At 35.7% G+C, this 24103-nt stretch overlaps 1 protein-coding gene across 7 annotated transcripts in view; it reads right to left on the minus strand.

Moving 5' to 3' along the window:
- The window catches only part of PCDH15 (protocadherin related 15), a gene marked incomplete at both ends in the record, with an annotated part of 708164 nt that overhangs the window by 15546 nt on the left and 668515 nt on the right, over window positions 1-24103 (minus strand). For all 7 annotated transcript variants that reach the window (XM_082854334.1, XM_082854333.1, XM_082854332.1 and 4 more), the window contains 2 exons: window positions 5877-6029; window positions 9082-9300. In XM_082854334.1, coding sequence (XP_082710460.1) covers window positions 5877-6029; window positions 9082-9300 — 372 coding nt within the window. The remainder of the gene's footprint in view (window positions 1-5876; window positions 6030-9081; window positions 9301-24103) is intronic.

Consider the following 24103-nt stretch of genomic DNA (forward strand, 5'->3'; position numbering starts at 1 on the left):
GGAAGAGAAAGCACAATGAGAAATAAATAGAATAAAACAGCCATTGAAAAAAGTAAAAGATTTATCAAATGTATAAGCATACTAGGAAGATAAAAGCAAGCCAGAGTAAAGGGTGTTCTTATAAGAAAACAGATGCCTACATCTTATAGCACCTGAGATTTATTTTGGAATACCATAATATCTGTCATCTCCTACATTTCTAGATACATAACATTTTACTTTGGTAGTATTTCTTCTTACCAAATACATAGGCTTCAAGGCAATAACAGAACATATGATACCATTTTTTAGCTTACTTGTAACAGTCTGCTGTTTTCCTGGAACACTCATATAAAACTATGATCAAAAAGCAAATGTAAAACTTAACATGATAAACAAGCAAGCCATTGATTTAAGTTGGATATCTAACTTTCATGCCCATATATGCCCATTGAAAAATAGATTGAAATTACTTACTTTTTAAATAAATGTAGACAAATAATACTACTTCGTAGTTAAGAAAATTAAGGTACATCTATAATATGAGTTAGTAATGGTGAGATTAATAATCTTTTAAATTAAAAATGAGGAAAAAACAGCATTGCATTGAGTTTCAAGTAAAAGAATGGAATCTTCTTTAAAGTTCAAATTTGCCTCCACTTGAAGCTTATGGTCAACAAAAGAGTTGTCCATTTAAAACCAGAAAAGCAACATTACAGTGAAGTAAACTGACTGTGAGTTTGTGTTTCAATTCCCTCAACAATATTGTGCAAATTCTCCTGGTTTTGTTCAGATGTCATTTCCATATTTGTTGTCTCTGAAAGGCAACTCATTTGAAGTTTTAAGAGGTGTGCTGGTGGATTATTGTTTTCTATTTGACTGTACATGTTAGCTACTGACTTTTCAAGTTCTGCTAAGTTTTTTATATGCTTGAGGATGCCTTTTGGTTCCCTTTGAGGATTTGCATTACACACTGTTGTTGATGTTGACAGCTGTATTGCAGTGGACTTCATTTCCTTGGCTGGTGTCACATTGACAGTGTGTTTAATAGCTGGTGTAAACACACACTTCGTGGATGGAGCTGAAGTTGAAGGAGGCAGTGAAGAAGGAAGAGGAGGAGATGGTGGAGGAAGAGAGGAAAGTGAAGGTGGAGGAGTAGTAGAGGGAGGAGGAGGGGGAACAGATAGTGGAAGAAGTGGAGGAGGAGGACAAAGAGGACGATTAGAAGGAGGGGAAGGAGGAAGACTGGAAAGAGCAAAAGGAGTAAGGATAAGAGGCACAGGAGGAGGAGGAGAGATTTTTAGTGGATGGGGAAGGTTTTCGAAAATGTCCCTTTTGGCTTCAAAAGTCATCATACAAGTGGGTGTCTCTCTGCTAAGGAGTGCAGAATTTAAAATGCAAGGCATTGACGGAGAAAGTTCCAAGGAACACTCAGCAGGAGAAACAACATTAGGTTCTGATTTGAGTTCCACAGGTCTTGAAACAGTTGGCAAAGTGGAGAATGAGGGGTGAGACCAAGGAGAGGAAAGTGAAGAGTCTGAAGACAGAGATTGTAACTGTTCTGTTCCTTGTATAATCAGTGATTCACTTTGCCTTATTTCCTCTTTTTCTGTTACATTTGTGTCTTCAGCTGTAAGCAAGGGACTATTGTTACCTCTTTTGTTTGGATTGGTTCCAGTACTTTCATTTTCAGCTTCTTGCCTGTTGCTTTGCCTTTGCTTTAGAGCTATGGTTTCTGACCTATTGGGAAGTTCCCACATTGGTCTCCTAGGTAAGCAGACTGGCCGATTCCACATCCTCTGAATCTTTTCTCTTGGTCCCCTCAGAAACTCATTCTTGGCTTGCGTTTTGGATAAAAATGACTCTACAAAATCTGTTCTTAGTAAAAAGTCTGAATTTGATGGTCTTTGATCTGTATATTCCTTGTAAATGGTACTGTGGGTATATAAGTCATCATCATCAGACATCAGTGTGAATTCTCTTGCAGACTTGGGCCAGCTGTTCTTAACAGATCCATCTACATGAGTCTGCTTGTGAGCCTCAACAGTACTGGAAGAAAAGTGCTGATGTTTCCTGTCTTCTGAGACTGATTTATTTTCCCTGCTTTGTTGGAAATGGTAGAGAAGGAAAAGACTTGAAAGAAAAGAAGATAATGAAATGTAAGGAAACAGGTTGTGACATAGCTTTTATGAGAAAGATGTTTTTAAGGTTCTCATTACTACTTCAAAATATAAAAGGCCAAATAACACTAATCTACTAAAGCAAGCCATTACTTTGATGTTTCTGTTCTCAAAAAAGCAGGGCAGGAAAAGCTAGAGAGCTGTGAGCAGCATGAGAAATTTTCATTTTTTAAAAAATGTGTCAATCTGCACACTGATTTTTTTTTTCTTTTTTTAGTTTCCATGTGAAGCTTCCATGACCACACATTATAGTTCTCTCATGTATAAATCACAGTTCTCCAAATTGCAGACCAGCATGTTGGCTAGTGGTTTCATACCCTTTGCCTTGTTTAAGGATGCTCAGAACTGACTGTTTTGAGGAAAGGATCCTTAGCTGTATCTGATTCAGTACCTGTCCATTATCTCTCATTTTGGTAATTCTGTCCTGGAGCTAAAAGTACTCTCCTATTTGACATAAAGCTTGCAGGAGGATACAGAAAGAGCCCCTCAATTTTATGCTTAATAGTTTAAAAACACTATAAATATTACAAATAAGAAGAGGGGCTTCTGGTGTTTCTTTTGAACATGATATGGATCAAATTTCAATCAAGACTCACTTTAATGAAAAGATATACTAATACAACATAGTTTTGATATCACCGAAAGATTTGCTCAGGCATGGTCATTGAGTCATAGTGGCTATGCGTCATAGATAAAATTGGATAAGTCAAAGGACACAAATAAGTGTCTCTAATGAAAGCATTGGGACCCTTTCCCCAGACAGACTGGGGAGTTGTGGTTTTAAATAGTTTGTCATTAAACTTTGCTCTCAAGCTCAGAGTAACAGATATATTTTCGTTATTTAATATTTACCAACATAGTATAAATGAAATAAAAGGGAAATTTTTTGAAAAAAAATTAAAAGCCACATTGACACAAAGCCACATCCTAATAAAAATTAGGATGAGAGGTGAGACAATAAAATGATACATAAAGCCAAAGTTATTATTGTGGCATTTGGCAAAAATACAAACTGGAAGAGAGAATTCTTAGAGGTGGTCAGGACCTCCTGAATAATTCAAAAAGTGGAGACAACTTGGATTAAACAAACAGCAATCACTTTTAAAACATTAAAAAGTAGTTTTTAAAAATCAGGGTTGACATTATATAGCAGTTGTTTCTGTGTAGATCTGTTCTTGGTTTTCTTTTTCTTGGAAAGAACTGTCTGTACAATACCACATCATTTTTGATGGAAAGATATCCATAAATATTTTTAACAAATTAAAAAATAAGGAGAGTTTTGAAACTCCTTTTGCTAGGCACAGGTACTATCTGTGGGAACACTTGTTTAAACTCATGCAATTTCAAGATATCAAGAGGGAATGAGGTACAGAAGATATAACTTTCTTTTTAAAAGTAAATGTACAGTTAAAGATGAAGATTACTGCATATAGTCTAAAACAGCAGTTAATCTATTCTATTGCATCTTTTTTTTTTCTAATACCCTTGTATTAGAATGATATTATTTACTTACTTATGCCTATGTATCCACAGGTGAGAAAGAGAAAACATGTGATAGAAAAAAAAAAGTTTTGACTATAGTTAAATTGAGATGATTATGAAAATATTAACAGGAACTTGCTTTAAACACTTAATATTCATATCCAAAAAAGAAAATGCATGTATCTTATATTTTCTTTGTATTTATTCATATGAATAATTTTAATAATGCTTTAGATAAACTCATACGGCATTTATTTGGTCATCTTATCACAAAAAATTACACCTATCTATCTCCTATACACAGGTAAAATTCATCTCTATCAAACGTGGATGACTTCAACTCTAAAACAGAAATTTTAAATGAGATTCTAAGAATTGCTTCCATGTCCTAAGTGAAAAGTTACTCCACACTGATTTATAAAGAAGACCTGAGTATTGTTTGAAGGAATATAGAAGTACTATGATGACTCTTACAGAGTAATTGTTGAATCTACATGAAGTTGTTAATTATTTTGTGAAGGCTTTTTTTTTTTTCAAAATGACCTTTGATTTTTTAAAGAAAATATTTGATAATAATTCATTTGGAGATAGCTTATTTTCTAGTAATTTATGCTTAGAATCCTTGAAAAGGTTTTTGAATAGATAATTTAAACATCTGTCAGATAATAAATGTGTAGAGCTTGACACTTCAATAAATACATATTAGAATTAGAATTGCAAAATCCTCTACTATCTACCACAATTTTCCAAATAAAAATAATCCCTAAGTGTTGCTATTTGAAAATTATCATCATCAAATATATGATTCCAGGTGATGTCATAGTATACATATATTAATATATATCCCGCACTAATTTCAAATAAAACACATTCCACTTTCCACATAAATCTTTTTTTAGTTCACACATGTTTTGCTAATTGTGGTCAACACAATCAAAGAGAATCAAATCTTATTGGCTCAATTCCTACATTCACCAATAATTCAAAAAGAGACCATCATTTTCAACTTATAAAAAAATGAAAAAAATATTTAAAGCATAATCCTATATTATATTATTACTCTAGAAGTAGCATGCCAGGCATTAAGTTCTTTTAAATTCAATTTTAGCATTAAAATATATATTAAAATCAGTTTTAACATTTTAAAAACTATTTTCAATATAACCTTGTATAATAGTATTAATACAGCTATAATATGATATATATGTTTAAAAACAGTTTTCCCATTAAAAGGTAAATTTCATAATTTTTGAGGCTCGCTTTATTCCTACTAGTAAATACTACAAATATAACACAGTAGAATGTGTCTTAGTCCCTCATTCCACCAAATGCCAGTTAATAAAATTTTCCTGGATTTAATTTAATCATATTCAAAATTGTATAATATCCTTGGTTGTTCTGCATTTCATGTTGATACAGTTACTCTTGAATTTTTAAAAAATATAGACAAGTTAAACATCTCCAAAAGAAATAAGGGTTTGAGGGTAGCATCGTTATAGAAACTATGAAGTCTTTTAGCAATAATTTAAAAGACTTTTTCAAAAATGATGGTTTAATATTGCTTAGAGTCCAAATAGTGCAAGAGAAATATAAAGTTATATATGAGAGTATATACAAGAGTTAAATATTAAGTTATATATAACAAGACAGCAGTCTCATTAGAGAGGAATATGATGAAAAGAATATTCCTAAGTGGTTAGATATTTAATATTAATTCTTTATTTTCATTCAGATTTTAATTATTCTATTGTATAACATCTCAAAGTAGTATCTTAGAAAAGTCTATTATTTTAGACCACAGAATTGTTTTTTTCTTACCAAATAGGAGTTGGCTTTTGATACGAAATCAGGAATTACTATTTTATGATTGTGCTTTATTTTCCTCATTTTTTATGAGAAAATATATCTTCAGAATTAATTTTTAATTTGGGGGAAAATGCCTGATTCTGAAGGTTTAGAAATTAAATATGATACTCAAGCTATTCATCTGCAAATGTCTCCTCAAATTGAATACATCTTTCCTGTTACTCAGTTTTTTTAATGATCTTTTGTTTGTTTCTTGGTTATTACTTTTCAATTTAACTTTTCTTAGGTTTTCATCTTAACAATTTTCTGTTTGAAATAATGTAATAAAGCAGGCCGTAAACGGTACTTCCACATCAAGTTGAAATTAAATACTCACCACACAGCATCCATCAAAACCCACTTCTAAAAGCCCCTGAAAGGTCTACTTACGTCGTGCTGTCCCCCACTTCTTCATAGAGATGCGCCCCTGGAGGCGGCGGGGGCGGCGGGGGCGCGGCCACTGGTGCAGGGGCAGGCGCTGCAGGTTTCGCTGCAGTTAGGGTGGATTGCATTCGGGCTGTCTTGGTGCACTCAGCTTGGCGCCTTCGGTAAAGTAAGGATGTTTTGTAAAACTCATTTTAGAAATCATATACTTATCAATAGGCTACCTTTCAATAATAAAGTCCAGTTATCAGAGGAACTCAAACATTTTTACACAAATATTTGAACTTATTAACTGATAAAATTACAAAAGCATCCCCACAGAGTATCTTTTATGTATAACCCCTTCTCCTTAGTTCTTTAAAATATTTACACCTTGAAAAACAGGTAGAATTCAGTAGAAAAATTTGCAAATTAAGTTAAATGATAACATTAAAGGGAGAAGGCAAAATATTTATAAAAAATGTGATTGATAATTGGTAGTTGTTTAATGGATCTCTTTCATAACGTGAGGCATATAGAAGATACATAATTTTCCTTCCATCTATTTAAAGAAAAGTTATTTAAAAATGATTTAAAACATTTTTGACATTAGTTTACAGGGGCTGTGTAGATGTACACATTTAGGAGGGAGATTTGGTTAGCTTTTATTTCCTTTGAATTCCTAGGAATGCCTGTGATTCTTGCATTGGAGGTAAGCTGCTCTTTTTTGACTTTCTTGGGTCCTGATTGTTAACTCTTGCCTCAAAATCAAGATCCCAAAGGGTGGATGGAGGCTATAAGGGCAAACTGTCTTTTTCACATTTCTTCCACTTGTATCCAATTGTCTAAAACTAGCTCAATTCTATATATACAAAACCACAAAGGAATTTGAACTAAAAAGTAGCTCAAATACAAAATACAAACACAAAATAGACAAATAATACATGGTTCAGGGCAGGCTGCCTACCTTATCAGCGTTATCTCTTTTTTTTTCTTTTTATATCACATAAAATCATATGCAAAATATTGGTAATTATACTTACACTTTAAACCTGTTTGGGAAGCAATGAATAAAAAAAAGAGAAAGCTACATGAGAAATACTGCATTCATAATATTTTAACATTTGATTTAATCTAAATTGTGAATAATTTACTGGTTAAACTCATAACGACACAGACTTAATGACATAGTAGGGGAACTATGTATTTCAATTCAAAAAGTGAAAATGGTGACCACTGTCAGTCCTACAAGATGTTAAAACATTCATTGCAGGAAAACAAAGAAATTAACAATGGAATAAAAAAACTGGATTAAAACATGCATATGTGAATTTCAACGCTGATAGAGAAATGGAATATTAAAGATGATATGATCTTTATAATTAGTTTTTTGGTTTACTACACTTGAACAATATTAAAAGAATGGAGTCAAGCAGCAATCCCTGATTATACTCTTGGCCTCACTTTGAAGCTGAAGCTAGAATTGGAAGGTGCCACTCCTGGGTAATGAATTTACGACACTTTTTTTCACATGTGCCTCCTAGTTTTCCATGCATAGCAAATTTCAAAGACACATCTTAGTATTAAAGAATAACCATTCATTCTAATCTATTTATAAGCAGAATACAAATGTACAAAAGTTAGGTTTTAAAATATTAGAATTTTACTTTGAAACATGTTTACTTCTGTTACTCTATAAAAAAGAGTAACCAAAATTCATTCATAGAGTGTTAGGCTGATTACTGAACTAAAAAGATTAAATAATGCATCTTTACAATGTTTAAATATTAAGCATCTTAATTTTTTGTTAAAATTCAGACCATTTAACATAACATCCAGGGTGCTTCAGTTTTGATCACTGCATTGTCTGCCAAATATATGAAGTTTTCTCACTGATTTTAATGCTAGCAGGATATAATAAAGCTCCTTTGAGAAATATTTGAATGAAAAAGAAAAACTGTAATACAGACTAAATTTAACATGAAAATTAATATTGGATTGATAGCTTAATCTAAAAATTTGTTATTAAGTTTGTGCATAGGCTTTAGATTTGGCATATCAACTGATTTATTAACACATGTTGAACTCCAATATATCAACCTAAATGTTATATTTGCAACTTCACATTAGTTTTGTGAAGGAAAATATTCCTATAGTATCTTCATGTAGAGGGTACTTTTTAACTTTCAGGTTGGAATTACCTTATCTTATTTAATTCAAAAGAAAATTCTCAGTGTTACACAACAAAGATAACAGTTTAAGAATATATAAGGACTTTTTCAGTCCTTTCCTTTTATTTTAAATGGTGAGTAGCTGTTCTACCATTATTTCTTACTGTTTTTTATGTCAAGTAATTTATATGACTTATGATTCCTGTCTTGTCATTTACTTTCATTTTGTGGCACCTTCAGGGTTACCTCTCTTCTTAACCTATTCCACAATTTTTTCACCAATCATCATCAATAGGGATATACTTAAAGTACAGCCCTGTATCACAAAGGGTCCTCATTCCTAGTGTCAAATAAAGAATAGCTCGCTAGACTATTTTAAATATAGATGTTTAAATTAGGAAAAATTTACTTGACTACTTTGAAGAGCCTAAACAAGAAAAATATAGATATTTTAAATGGATGTATTTGCCTGTAGGAACCAGAGAAATGTAAGGCCTCTACAGCCAAAATATACTGTTAGATGTTACAGTATAGGCTCTAGCAAGGCTAGCCAGGAAAGAAGAAACCATATGGAAAATTACATATTGTGTGCTATGATTTTTAAATGATTTTTTCAAACATTGTAATCATCTGCATAGAGGTAAATTTAACAATACGGATAAAAACCTAGCATGACAATGTATTTAGGTTACAGACCTTCCTTTGGAACTGGGTTATCGCTATATGACATTTCACTGCCTTTGCCCCAGGATACCTCGTACCTTTCCTGCAAGGCTCTTAACCTGATGAAGAGCATAAACAAAGCTACAGGAGGTAACCTAATATTCCTAGCAGATAAGAATATTTAAGAGCACAGGAACACTGAGCAATCTGTGACAAATGTTTTGAAAGTTTGTATTGCTTTCCCTTAAAGGAAGGTCATTTGGTACAAGAAAAATACAGCACTCCCAAAATGGCTGCAGCCTTAATATTTTACAGCTACAAAGCCATTTTAGCAGAGATAGTTTTTTGATAATGCCTTCTTGAGGAACTCTCCATGTTCAGCATGTATGAATACTTACTGTCTGTAGCTGACCAAAACCACCAAGACGGCAGGAATACAGCAGAGGATGATGATGAAGGCCAGAGCCAGCAAGGCCCCTTCTGTGTAGCCTAGACTTTCTCCTCGCTTCTTAATGCTGGTTACTGCCGCCGGAGGCCGGATCTCCAGAATGCGTCCTCCTTCCCCGTAATACGGCTGAAAGTCTTTATTGATATCGAGGAGTTTGCCATCTAAAAATCTTTATTGTTAAACAGTAAAAGCAATGATGTTAACAAAGAAAGGCTTTTATTTATTTATTTATTTATTTTTTGCGGTACGCAGGGCTCTCACTGCCGCGGCCTCTCCCATCGCGGAGCATAGGCTCCGGACGCGCAGGCCCAGCGGCCATGGCTCACGGGCCCAGCCGCTCCGCGGCACGTGGGATCCTCCCGGACCGGGGCACGAACCCGCATCCCCTGCATCGGCAGGCAGACTCCCCAACTACTGCGCCAGCAGGGGAGCCCGAAAGGCTTTTTTTTAAACAAAATATTTTTTGTGATACCTTTTAATATTTTCTTTAATTATAACATAAGCTGAGTCAGAAGTCTTATTATGAATAAGAAAAGCATATATAAAAAGCAAGACCAATAAAAAAGAGTAACGCCTCTATATTCACATATCAAAGATACTAATAACAATGACCCTTACTTAATACACTTACAGACTGGGGGAAAATAATTACCAATGTCATTGAAATTTATATCACTATGTTGAGATTATTTACTTTAAGTTATTCGGGTGGGATAAAATATAATATTCTAAATTATTTAGTGTAGTTTAAAAATATATTCCTGCATTATATATCCTTTGGTTCTCAAAGTAGTCCTGTAAAACAGAACCTTAATACTGACTTCCTGCAGACCACAAAGCTACACAGTTAGGGAAACAAATCTGAGATACCAACCCAAGCCTTCATAGTGTATCTTTGTGTTTCAACACACCACCTTAAATACTGACACTCTCAAATCTCAAACCAAAATACCTTTATGGGCTAGGAGTGAACAAATTAAAAAGTTTTTTCTTCCTGGAAACAGAAAACTAAATAAATGATGCAGGTAGTAAATCAGTGTAGTCAGGATGACAGGAATTGGTGGTCAATTTAATCTAGTAGTTCTTGCAAACCCGTTCTCTAAATAATGCAATTCCAACTATGAGCATTGTGTTGGGGAGGAGAATTAAGGAATAATTGTTACTTAATTCTATTAGACTGAACAATTTTTTTTACATATTTTATGCTGTAATTAGCAGGCATTTTTTTTTTCAAAATTCCCCAGAAACACTTAAATGATCCTTTACAAATCCTATAATATTGAAGCAACAATTATGTTCTTAAAACCACAAAGTCGCAATATTTCTTAGGTATTTTTTTTAATTTTTAAGACTTTTATCTATAAAGGTGAAATGTCTTGCTATAGAAAATTGAAAAACACAAAATAGTTCAAAAGGCAAAATTACTCAAATGCCCACAATACAAAGATTACTACTGCTAATATTTTGGTGTACTCAAGTCTAATCTTTTTTTTTTTTTTGCTATTAATAAACATTTTTATATACTTGTAACCACACAGCATACACAAAGTGAAAATATTTTAGAAATACATGTCTTAATATAAAATACCATACTTATGCTGAAGATGTGGAAAATACAAAGAAATGTGAAAGAAAAGATTTAAATGGCCCCAAGTTTCACCATCAAATGGTAACCAAAGAATGCTATGCTTGTGCATTTTACAGGCTATTTCATCCCTTTGAATACTTTTTATTCTAATTTTCCAAGTGATCATGCTGACTTTAAATCTAGTTAAACATACTGTTCATAGCTTCCATAGAGAAAAAAACAAAGAGATGCTTGATATCAGATATGAATTCCACTGGATAGTTTATTAATCTTCCAATTTAGGAAACCTAATGGCTCAAGTAACTCAATTTTAGTTTTAAAGCTGCACAGTTTTTCATTTAAGTTTTCATGCTATAACTTAAGGCAGTTAGGATGCTTTCCTTGTTTTTTTACGAATATGCTTTTGGAGATGAAAATATACTTTTTATATCAATTTTTCCAGGCCATTTTCAGATACATTAAGAAGTGTAATAAAGTTTTACCCATTGTTCTAAGTTCTAGATTGGAATAGAATTTAAAACACTTTGTTTGAATTGTTTATCAGATAAAGTAAGAAATTCCAAATGAAGTACAGATAAGAGTTATGTCACAAGAACTGTATCATTAGAAACTGGGAAGGATCAGAAGCAGAGGAAGATCATTAATTGCAGGGAAAATTTATTCCTATCATGTGTATCCACGGATCACAATTCTATTGGATTCCTACTGGATTCTATTTGATATCCAAACCACCTAAAGGAAGATTTATTAGTCTTTTTACGCTACAATAACTCCATTATTTAGATCTTCATTTTGTTTTATTTCTCAATTTCGGTAATCATAAGTAATTGTTTACTAGAAGAGTTGATAGCTTTTGAATCCATAACTGATCTAGAATATCTTTCTTTTTTGCTGTATATATGCAAAACAACTTGCCTAGGCCAAGATTCTTAAGTCATAACATTTTCCTTAAAATACTGTGGATTTGATCCCATTGATTTTTGGCATTTCATCATGCAGGTGGGATGTATAAGGCTTATCTAATTTTTATTCCTTTACGATTAAGTCTTTTTTTTTTTGTTTCAATAGTTTTAAAACATACTCAGGTACTTTTCGAGGACATATGACAACATTTTCATTCATTTCACCTGTAATGTAATGAAATATTTTAATTACATTTTTACCTCAGAGATACATGCAATTATCAGGTTGTATCTTGATTGTCCTCTAAATATATTCTGACTTCTGTTATGATTATTTTTTTCTTTTCTATAATATGCTGTGAACTTCTTATGTTTATACTTCATTTTGCCAGTTTATTTTTCAGATGCTTTTTCATTCTAGGCAAGGTTGAATCCAGATAGTCAATGGATTTTAGGAGAATTTCTTCCTAAGATCGAAAAATTAGCCCCAAGAAACTTCAGGCTTTTGTTTTATACTTTTTCTGATTTCAGGACTAAGAGCTCTACTGTCTCCTAACATCCATGTAAATCCTTGAGATGAAATCTAATTGACCTTCTCGTGAATGTGCACTAACCCACACCTACTCAATGTGAGCAGAGGAAAGGCATACTCCAAATGGCCTGAGGGGAAAGCACTTCATCAAAGCCCACCACCAGGGACTTCCCTAGTGGTCCAGTGGTTAAGATGCCACTGCAGGGGGCATGCGTTCAATCCCTGGTCAGGGAACGAAGATCCTACATGCCACATGGCTAAAATCAAAACAAAACAAAACAAAAAGCCCACCACCATGTTGGAGAAGGTCAATCCTCACTATTCTTTTGTGGAGCATTTTTTACCAGAAGCAGGTAAGGATTCAGGGCATGCAAAACACATACACCATTTGTCTTATACGGTCTTGTTTTCTACAGAAAATACTAAACTGTTTTCTAGTGGTTTCTGTAAGAGAATTATTTCCAGAGCTATAGTCTACCTCTGAGTTATCAGGGTGTTATTTCTTTTATTTTGTTTTTCAGTATTTATTACTGATCCCATTTTTCACCTTGCTTACTTATTTAGAAAGGAGATAAAGCTGTCAGATTCAATATCAATAAAGAAATGTGATTTTCTCTTTATTCTCATCCATAGTCTACTTAGCTGCTGGTTAAAATGCTTTTCAAGTCTAAGGGTGAGGTGAACAGACCCCTTCCTAGTATTTAGCCAACATTAATTAATTACTGTTCTGTTTTCCTGACATGAGGTAAATTCCTAAGCCAATTCCATGTCTTCTGATTCACCCAACTGATGGAGCACATGCAAACAGGTATCCCTGGCTCCATTCACTTGAACACAACTTTCAAAGTACAATGTATAACTACAGATCACTCTGCATTTTACCTTGAGGATTTCAGTGTTTCAATGTACATATGGATGTAGAAATAAAGGGGAGGGTGAGCAGGAGAATGTATTCTGTACTTCACAAAAGCACACACCTAAACAGTGGAGGGGCAACTGCCTATTTCCTTTGTCAGTAAATAATGTGCGTCTCTGAAACAGGTTTACAGAATTGGCAATGGTTAACATATCTGCCCACATTCATTCCACTTGGATAAGGTTGTTCTTCTTAATAAAACAAATCAAGGGTGGACCACTATTTCCTCTATACAGTTCCACAATTATTTTAACTAAATTCTAACATTTAGTTTTCCAATTATTTGAATTTTCAGTATGTTGAATTTTTTTTCTGGACTTAGTAAGTTGAAAGAAGTTTTATCAGAGGTAGTTAGATTTATTTTAAAGTATTTTTTAACATTGTACTTTTTTTTTTTTTTTTTTTTTTTTTTTTGCGGTACGCAGGCCTCTCACCGCTGTGGCCTCTCCCGTTGCGGAGCACAGGCTCTGGACGTGCAGGCCCAGCGGCCATAGCTCACGGGCCCAGCCGCTCCACGGCACGCGGGATCCTCCCAGACCGGGGCATCGGCAGGTGGATTCCCAACCACTGCGCCACCAGGGAAGCCCTTTAACACTGTACTTTTAAATGCAGTTTATAGAATATATCAGCTTTCTCTCCTTCTTCTTTATCTATCATTTACTATCTGGACAGACTAATTTTAAGCAGACTGGACTATTAAGTGTACAAGCTAAAATTGTATTTGCTCATTTTTAAATTTAATTAAGTTTTGCTTGAAAATAGTATGGTCTGTTTCTGCTCAGAAGGCAGAAAGCCTTAAGAGAATGTGGCACCCACCCTAATGAAGGGAAAGTCAAATAACATTAAAATCATAAATTTTTTTGCAAGCATAAAACCAAATTCCAAAGAGTGACAATTTCCTCCAACAGTGGGATGAGACCATGTATTGTCTCACCTTTCTCAGAACAAGCCAAGAGTAGGTACCATAAATTCAAATAAAACAAACCAGCTAAATTTTTAATAAATGCTTAAAAGCTAAGTGTGTATCAGCATGTAAGGTTAGATAGAATAAGTGACCCACAAACACAAGTGGGGGTGTGCACTCACTCACAAACTCTTTTCCATGGCCCACCATAAGATAGATTGGGTACAGGGCAGGAGACCAGAGAAATCCTCTTCATAGTGCAGGGATATAGGCAGTAATCAGCTAAGGCTGGGGTGCTCTGCAATTTTCTGGACCTGTATCTCACATAAAGCAAGAGCCATATAGAGAGAGAGGGAGGAAGTACTCCCGTCCCTAAGGCTCAAGTAAAGGTCCACTGCTTCTGGAGAAGAGCTATGAGCAAAATCCACCCCATCTGGGGGAGGAGAAGGAGCTCTCTTGGGCCTAAGACCCTGCAAAGTAGAGGTCTACTACTGGTTGGGGAGGGGCAGGGAACTCTCTTACACCCAAGAACCTCCACAAATATGAAGCAGAGTATGGATGCCATGGGAAGGCATGGAAGAAAAGCTGAGAAAGCCCCACCCCAAATCCTAGGCACACCGGCTAGACAAGGAAAACAGAATCCCCCAACCTCTCATTGTCTCATTCTCACCCTTAGAGTAGAACCAAGCAATAAGCAAGAGCCATTTACTACATCGGGAGAGTTAAGAGAATGGAGAGAAACCCTTTCTGTGTCACAGGCATTCAGGAACTGCTGAAAGATAAAGAAAGCAATAGACCAGACACAGAGGTAACCCAGATATTGGAACCGTCACATAGGGACTTTGATAAAACTCTGATTAATATTTTACAGGATCTACTAGTAAGGCAGAAAACATGCCTGAAATGATGGAGAAACTCAGTAAAGTGGTAGAAACTGTAAGAACCAAATGGAAATGCAAGAATTTTTTAAAAAGATATGAAGATGAAGAATTCCTTCAATGAGCTTATCAATAGGCTAACATAGACGAATCAGTGAACTTGAAAACAGGGCAGCAGAATTTATTCAAACTAAAACACAAAGAGGGAGGGACCTTCAAGATGGCAGGGGAGTAAGATGTAGAGCTCACCTTCCTCCCCACAAATACATCAAAAATACATCTACATGTGGAACAACTCCTACAGAACACCTACTGAATGTTGGCAGAAGACCTCAGACTTCCCAAAAGGCAAGAAAATCCCCAGGTACCTGGGTAGGGCAAAAGAAAAAACAGAGACAAAAGAATAGGTACGGACGGGACCTGCACCTCTGGGAGGGAGCTGTGAAGGAGGAAAAGTTTCCACAAACTAGGAAGGCCCTTTACTGGTGGAGATGGGGGATGGCCGGGGGGCGAAGCTTTGGAGCCACAGAGGAGAGCGCAGCAACAATGGTGCAGAGGGCAAAGCGGAGATTCCTTCACAGAGGATCAGTGCCGACCAGCACTCACCAGCCTGAGAGGCTTGTCTGCTCACCTGCCAGGATGGGCAGGGGCTGGGAACTGAGGCTCGGCTTCAGAGGTCAGACCCCAGGGAGAGGACTGGGGTTGGCTGTGTGAACACAGCCTGAAGGGGGCTACTGCGCCACAGATAGCTGGGAGGGAGTCCGGGAAAAAGTCTGAAACTCCCCAAGAGGCAAGGAACCATTGTTTCAGGGTGCGCGAGGAGGGGGGATTCAGAGCACCGCCTAAATGAGCTGCAGAGATGGGGGCAAGCTGCGGCTATCAGTGCGGACCCCAGAGATGGGCATGAGACGCTAAGGCTGCTTCTGCCGCCACCAAGAAGCCTGTGTGCAAGCACAGGTCACTATCCACACCTCCCCTCCCGGGAGCCTGTGTAGCCCGCCACTGCCAGGGTCCTGTGATCCAGGGACATCTTCCTTGGGAGAACACAGAGAGCGCCTCAGGCTGGTGCAATGTCACGCTGGCATCTGCCACCACAGGCTCGCACCACATTCCGTACCCCTCCCTCCCCCCGTCCAGAGTGAGCCAGAGCCCCCGAATCAGCTGCTGCTTTAACCCCGTCCTGTCTGGGTGGGGAACAGATGCCCTCAGGCGACCTACGCGCAGAGGCGGGGCCAAATCCAAAGCTGAGCCCCTGGGAGCTGTGAGAATAAAGAAGAGAAAGGGATATCTCTCCCAGCAGCCTCAGGAGCAGCGGATTAAATCTCCAGAGTCAGCTTGATGTGCCCTGCATCTGTGGAATACATGAATAGACAACGAATCATCCCAAAATTGAGGCAGTGGACTTTGGGAGCAAATGTAGACTTGGGGTTTCCTTTCTGCATCTAATTTGTTTCTGTTTTTATGTTTATCTTAGTTTAGTACTTAAAGCTTATTATAATTGGTAGATTTATTGATTTGGTTGCTCTCTTCCTCCTTTTTGTTATATAAATATATTTTATTTTCCTTTTTCTCTTTTTGTGAGTGTGTATGTATATGCTTCTTTCTGTCATTAGGTCTGTATAGCTTTGCTTTTACCATTTGTCCCAGGGTTCGGTCTGTCCGTTTGTTTTTTTTTTTAGTATAGTTTTTAGTGCTTGTTATCATTGGTGAATTTGTTTTTTGGTTTGGTTGCTCTCTTCTTTCTTTCTTTTTTTTATTACTTATTTTTTTATTTCTTAATAATATTTTTTATTTTAATAACTATTTTATTTTATTTATTTTATTTTATTTCCTTCTTTTTCTTTCCTCCCTTTTCATCTAAGTCATGTGGCTGACAGGGTCTTGGTGCTCTGGCCTGGGGTCAGGCCTGAGCCTCTGAGGTAGGAGAGCCGGGTTCAGGACACTTGTCCACCAGAGACCTCCCGGCACCATGTAATATCATGTAATATCTCCCAGAGATCTCCATCTCAACACTTACACATAGCTCCACTCAATGACCAGCCAGCTACAGTGCTGGACACCCTATGCCAAACAACTAGCAAGACAGGAACAAAAACCCACACATTAGCAGGGAGGCTCCCTAAAATCATAGTAAGTTCACAGACACCCCAAAACACACCACCAGATGCAGTCCCGCCACCAGAGAGACAATATCCAACCTCATCCACCAGAACACAGGCACCAGTCCCCTCCACCAGGAAGCCTACACAACACACCGAACCAAACTTACCCACTGCGGGCAGACAACTAAAACAATGGGAACTACGAACATGCAGCTTGTGAAAAGGAGACCCCAAACACAGGAGGTTAAGCAAAATTAGAAGACAGAGAAACATGCAGCAGATGAAGGAGCAAGATAAAAATCCACCAGACCAAACAAAAGAAGAGGAAATAGGCAGTCTACCTGAAAAAGAATTCAGAGTAATGATAGTAAAGATGATACAAAATGTTGGAAATAGAATGGAGAAAATACAAGAAACGTTTAACAAGGAACTAGAAGAACTAAAGAGCAAACAAACAATGATAAACAATGCAATAAATGAAATTAAAAATTCTCTAGAAGCAATCAATACCAGAATAACTGAGGCAGAAGAACAGATAAGTGACCCAGAAGATAAAATAGTAGAAATAACTACCACAGAGCAGAATAAACACAAAAGAATGAAAAGAATTGAGGACAGTCCCAAAGACCTCTGGGACAACAGGAAATGCACCAACATTTGATTAATAGGGGTCCCAGAAGAAGAAGAGAAAAAAAAAAGGGACTGAGAAAATATTTGAAGAGATTATAGTTGAAAACTTCCCTAATATGGAAAGGAAATAGTCAAGCAAAGGAAGTGCATTGAGTCCCATAAAGGATAAATCCAAGGAGAAACATGACAACACACATATTAATCAAACTATCAAAAATTAAATACAAAGAAAACATATTAAAAGCAGCAAGGGAAAAACAAAAAATAACACACAAGGGAATCCCCATAAGGTTAACAGCTGATCTTTCAGCAGAAACTCTGCAAGCCAGAAGGGACAGGCAGGACACATTTAAAGAGATGAAAAGGAAAAACCTACAACCAAGATTACTATACTCAGCAAGGATCTCATTCAGATTTGATGGAGAAATTAAAACCTTTACAGACAAGCAAAGGTAAGAGAATTCAACACCACCAAACCAGCTTTACAACAAATGCGAAAGGAACTTCTCTAGGCAGGAAACACATGAGAAGGAAAAGACCTACAATAATAAACCCAAAACAATTAAGAAAATGGTAATAGGAACATACATATTGATAGCTACCTTAAATGTAAATGCATTAAACGCTCCAAGCAAAAGACATAGACTGGCTGAATAGATACAAAAACAAGACCCATATATATGCTGTCTACAAGAGACTCACTTCATACCTAGGGACACATACAGACTGGAAGTGAGGGGATGGAAAAAGATATTCCATACAAATGGAAATCGAAAGAAAGCTGGAGTAGGAATTCTCATATCAGACAAAATAGACTTTAAAATAAAGACTATTAGGAGAGACAAAGAAGGACACTACATAATGATGAAGGGATCAATCCAAGAAGAAAATATAACAATTGTAAGTATTTATGCACCCAACATAGGAGCACCTCAATACATAAGGCAAATGCTAACAGCCATAAAAGGGGAAATCGACAGTAACACAATCACAGTAGGGGACTTTAACACCCCACTTTCACCAATGGACAGATCATCCAAAATGAAAATAAGGAAACATAAGCTTTAAATGATACATTAAACAAGATGGACTTAATTGATATTTATAGGACACTCCATCCAAAAACAACAGAATACACTTTTTTCTCAAGTGCTCATAGAACATTCTCCAGGATAGATCATATCTTGGGTCACAAATCAAGCCTTGGTAAATTTAAGAAAATTGAAATCATATCAAGTATCTTTTCTGACCACAACACTATGAGACTAGATATCAATTATAGGTAAAAATCTGTAAAAAATACAAACACATGGAGGCTAAGTAACACGACTAAATGACCAAGAGATCACTGAAGAAATCAAAGAGGAAATCAAAAAATACCTAGAAACAAATGAAAATGAAAACATGATGACCCAAAACCTATGGGATGCAGCAAAAGCAGTTCAAAGAGGGAAGTTTACAGCAATACAATCCTACCTCAAGAAACAAGAAAAATCTCAAATAGACAACCTAAACTTACACCTAAATCAATTAGAGAAACAAGAACAAAAAAACCCCCAAAGTTAGCAGAAGGAAAGAAATCATAAAGATTAGATCAGAAATAAATGAAAAGAAATGAAGGAAATGATAGAAAAGATCAATAAAACTAAAAGCTGGTTCTTTCAGAAGATAAACAAAATTGATAAAGCATTAGCCAGACTCTTCAAGAAAAAAAGGGAAAAGACTCAAATCAATAGAAGTAGCAATGAAAAGGGAGAAGTAGCAACTGACACTGCAGAAATGCAAAGGATCATGAGAGATTATTACAAGCAACAATATGCTAATAAAATGGACAACCTGGAAGAAATGGACAAATTCTTAGAAAGGCACAACCTTCCGGAGACTCAACCAGGAAGAAATAGAAAATATAAACAGAACAATCACAAGCAATGAAATTGAAACTGTGATTAAAAAGCTTCCAACAGACACAAGCCCAGGACCAGATGGCTTCACAGGTGAATTCAATCAAACATTTAGAGAAGAGCTAACACCTAACCCTGTCAAGCTCTTCAAAATAGAGCAGAGGGAAGAACACCCCCAAACTCATTCTACAAGGTCACCATCACCCTGATACCAAAACCAGACAAAGATGTCACAAAAAAAGAAAACTACAGGCCAATGTCACTGATGAGCATGGATGCAAAAATCCTCAACAAAATGCTAGCAAACAGAATCCAACAGCACATTAAAAGGATCATACACCATGATCAAGTGGAGTTTATTCCAGGAATGCAAGGATTCTTCAATATACACAAATCAATCAATGTGATACAACATATTAACAAACTGAAAGATAAAAATCATATGATCATCTCAATAGATGCAGAAAAAGCTTTCAACAAAATTCAACACCCATTTAAGATAAAAACTTCCAGAAAATAGGCACAGAGGGAAGCTATCTCAACATAATAAAGGCCATATATGACAAACCCACAGCCAACTTCATTCTCAATGGTGAAAACATGAAACCATTTCCACTAAGATCAGGAACAAGACAAGTTTGCCCACTCTCACCACTATTTTGGAAGTTTTACAAACAGTAATCAGAGAAGAGAAAGAAATAAAAGGAATCCAGATTAGAAAAAGAAGAAGTAAAATTTTCACTCTTTGCAGATGACATGATACTATACATAAAGAATCCTAAAGACTCTAACAGAAAACTACTAGAGCTAACCAATGAATTTGGTAAACTAGCAGCATGCAAAATTAATGCACAGAAATCTTTTGCATTCCTATACACTAATGATGAAAACTCTGAAAGAGAAATGAAGGAAACACTCCCATGTACCAATGCAACAAAAAGAATAAAATACCTAGGAATAAACCTATGTAAGGAGACAAAAGACCTGTATGCAGAAAACTACAAGACACTGATGAAAGAAATTAAATACAATACAAACAGATGGAGAGATATACCATGTTCTTGGATTGGAAGTATCATCATTGTGAAAATGACTATACTCCCCAAAGCAATCTACAGATTCAGTGCAATCCCTATCAAACTACCAATGACATTTTTTACAGAACTAGAACAAAAAATTTCACAATTTGTATGAAAACACAAAAGACTCCGAATAGCCAAAGCAATCTTGAGAAAACGGAGCTGGAGGAATCAGGCTCCCTGACTTCAGACTATACAACAAAGCTACAGTAATCAAGACAGTATGGTACTTGCACAAAATCTGAAATATAGATCAATGGAACAGGATAGAAAGCTGAGAGATCAACCCACGCACATATGGTCACCTTATCTTTGATAAAGGAGGCAAGAATATACAATGGAGAAAAGACAGCCTCTTCAATAAGTGGTGCTAGGAAAACTGGATAGCTACATGTAAAAGAATGAAATTGGAACATTCCCTAACACCATACACAAAAATAAACTCAAAATGGATTAAAGACCTAAATTTAAGGCCAGACACCATAAAACTCTTAGAGGAAAACATAGGCAAAACACTCTATGACATAAATCACAGCAAGATTCTTTTTGACCCACCTTAGAGAAATGGAAATAAAAACAAAAATAAACAAACGGGACCTAATGAAACTTAAAAGCTTTTGCACAGCAAAGGAAACCATAAACAAGACCAAAAGACAACCCTCAGAATGAGAGAAAATATTTGCAAACAAAGCAACAAAGGATTAATCTCCAAAATATACAAGCAGCTCATGCAGCTCAATATCAAAAAACAAACAACCCAATCCAAAAATGGGCAGAAGACCTAAATAGACATTTCTCCAATGGAGATATACAGATTGCCAACAAACACGTGAAAGGATGGTTAACATCACTAATCATTAGAGAAATGCAAATCAAAACTACAATGAGGTATCACCTCACACCGGTCAGAATGTCCATCATCAAAAAATCTACAAACATAAATGCTGGAGAGTGTGTGGAGAAAAGAGAAGCCTCTTGCACTGTTGGTGGGAATGTAAATTGATACAGCTACTATGGAGAACAGTATGGAGGTTCCTTAAAAAACTAAAAATAGAACTAACAAACGAGCCAGCAGTCCCACTACTGGGCATATAGCCTCAGAAAACCATAATTCAAAAAGAGTCATGTACCACAATGTTCATTGCAGCTGTATTTATAATAGCCAGGACATGGAAGCAACCTAAGTGTCAATCGACAAATGAATGGATAAAGAAGATGTGGCACATATATACATACATGTGTATATATGTATCCCATATATACAATGGAATATTACTCAGCCATAAAAGGAAATGAAATTGAGTTATCTGTAGTGAGGTGGAAGGACCTAGAGACTGTTATACAGAGTGAAGTAAGCCAGAAAGAGGAAAACAAATATCGTATGATAATACATATATATGGAATCTAAAAAAAAATAGTTTTGAAGAACCTAGGGACAGGACAAGAATAAAGACGCAGATGTAGAGAATGGACTTGAGTACACGGGGATTGAGAAGTGTAAGCTGGGACAAAATGAGAGAGTGGCACGGAGATATATACACTACCAAATGTAAGATAGATAGCTAGTGGGAAGCAGCCGCATAGCACAGGGGGATCAGCTCAGTGCTTTGTGTCCACCTAGAGGGGTGGGATAGGGTGGGTGGGAGGGAGGTGCAAGAGGGAGGGGATATGTATACATATAGCTGATTCACTTTGTGATACAGCAGAAACTGGCACAACATTGTAAAGCAACTATACTCCAATAAAGATGTTAAAAAATAAATTAGTTAAAACAATAAAAAAACAAAATAGTACTTTTAGCTGAAAAAAACCCACAAAGTGATAAGAATGTTGGGGGAGGGGAGAGGAATAAGAACAAAGCATCCAAAAGCTATGAGAAAAAAAAATTTTAATTGGAGTCCCAGAAAAGGTAAAGAAAAAACAGGGTATAAGAAATATTTGAATATATATTGTCTAGGAATATTCCAGAAATGAAAACAGCAACAACAAAACCCCCCAAAAATGCAGATTAAAGATGCTCAAAGAACCACAAGAAGAATAAAAGGAAATAAAAGTAATATACACTTATTGTAGAAAATCTAAGCAATTCACATATCCCAAAATCATCAACATACTCATAACCTTGTGAAACAAAATATGTAATTAATGAGTTGTAAAGCCATTCCAGTCTTCTCTATGCACTTATAAAGTTTTTACATTTTTTTGATATTGTTAAATCAATTTTTAAATATCTTAGTGAACTCCTTGGAGGAAGTATCTTTTTTGTTTCTAAATCTTTGCCCTAAAAATTCTAACAGTCTCAGAAGCTTAGATTTTAGCATAAGGAGAAATTGAGAGGATAATCCTATTTCCACTGGTCTGGGCATTAGGCAACAATCAATGTTCTAGTATATTTGTTCAGTGTTAAAACTAAATATACAAAAACTTTTATAACTTCAGAATAGGTAATAGTATCTGATAATAATATCTATGCATCTCAACCTTGCATTTTGAAATATATCTATATAATCTCATTACAAAATATTTCAAAGAACAATTCTAGGGTTTAAATTAGACCAGTGTTCTCAGCTAACAGTTCAAGGTGAAGACCGCTAAGGCAAAATTTTTAATACTTCATGGCTATTCCATCCTCTCCTCAATATAATTTTTTAAAATTTATAGTTATTCTATATTTTTTTTCCTTTTTTCTTGGCTATAATAGTTATTCAGTTGAATTTAGAACTCTACTTTTCACAATATAATCTAGGTTTTGGAAAACTTAATAGAATGAAGAATGTTTATCTTGTACTTCACAGTGTCAGTTGAAACCAAATTGGCTTCAGTTTCCAAATCTTTTATCTCTAAAATATTTACAAGTACAATTCAAATTATAATCACCATTATTTTGCTCTTTAGAGCCAGGCTGTCAGCCTAGAGAAAATAGATATTTTTAAATTTAGGAAAGCACCTTAAATTTGAACAATCTATCATCATATTTTAAAATAAAACCAGTGTATATAAAAAAGAATGCAGGGCTTCCCTGGTGGCGCAGTGGTTAAGAATCCGCCTGCCAATGCAGGGGACACGGGGTTTGAGCCCTGGTCCGGGAATATCCCACATACCGCAGAGCAACTAAGCTGTGTGCCACTACTACTGAACCTGCACTCTAGAGCCTGTGAGCCACAACTACAGAGCCTGCGTGCCACAACTACTGAAGCCTATGTGCCTAGAGCCCGTGCTCCACAACAAGAGAAGCCACCGCAATGAGAAGCCCGTCGACACAATTAGAGAAAGCCCGTGTGCAGCAACGAAGACCCAACATAGCCAAAAATAAATAAATTTTAAAAAAAGAATGCAGATAGATTTAAATAAATGTTAATAATGACAATCGAAAGAATATAAAAATTACTTTTAATGTATATTTCTAAATAATTTTTTAAATTAATAAAGTAAGCAATTATTGTCTTAGTAGACCTAAATGCTCCTTCATTTGGATGGTGAGTCTAAAACCTGAGAAGAAGCCATTGCTTCAGTAATCTGTATTTCTTCATAGTGATTAAT

This window comes from Leucopleurus acutus (genome assembly GCF_964270905.1).
Source record: "Leucopleurus acutus genome assembly, chromosome: 14".
Taxonomy (NCBI): Eukaryota; Metazoa; Chordata; class Mammalia; order Artiodactyla; family Delphinidae; genus Leucopleurus; species Leucopleurus acutus.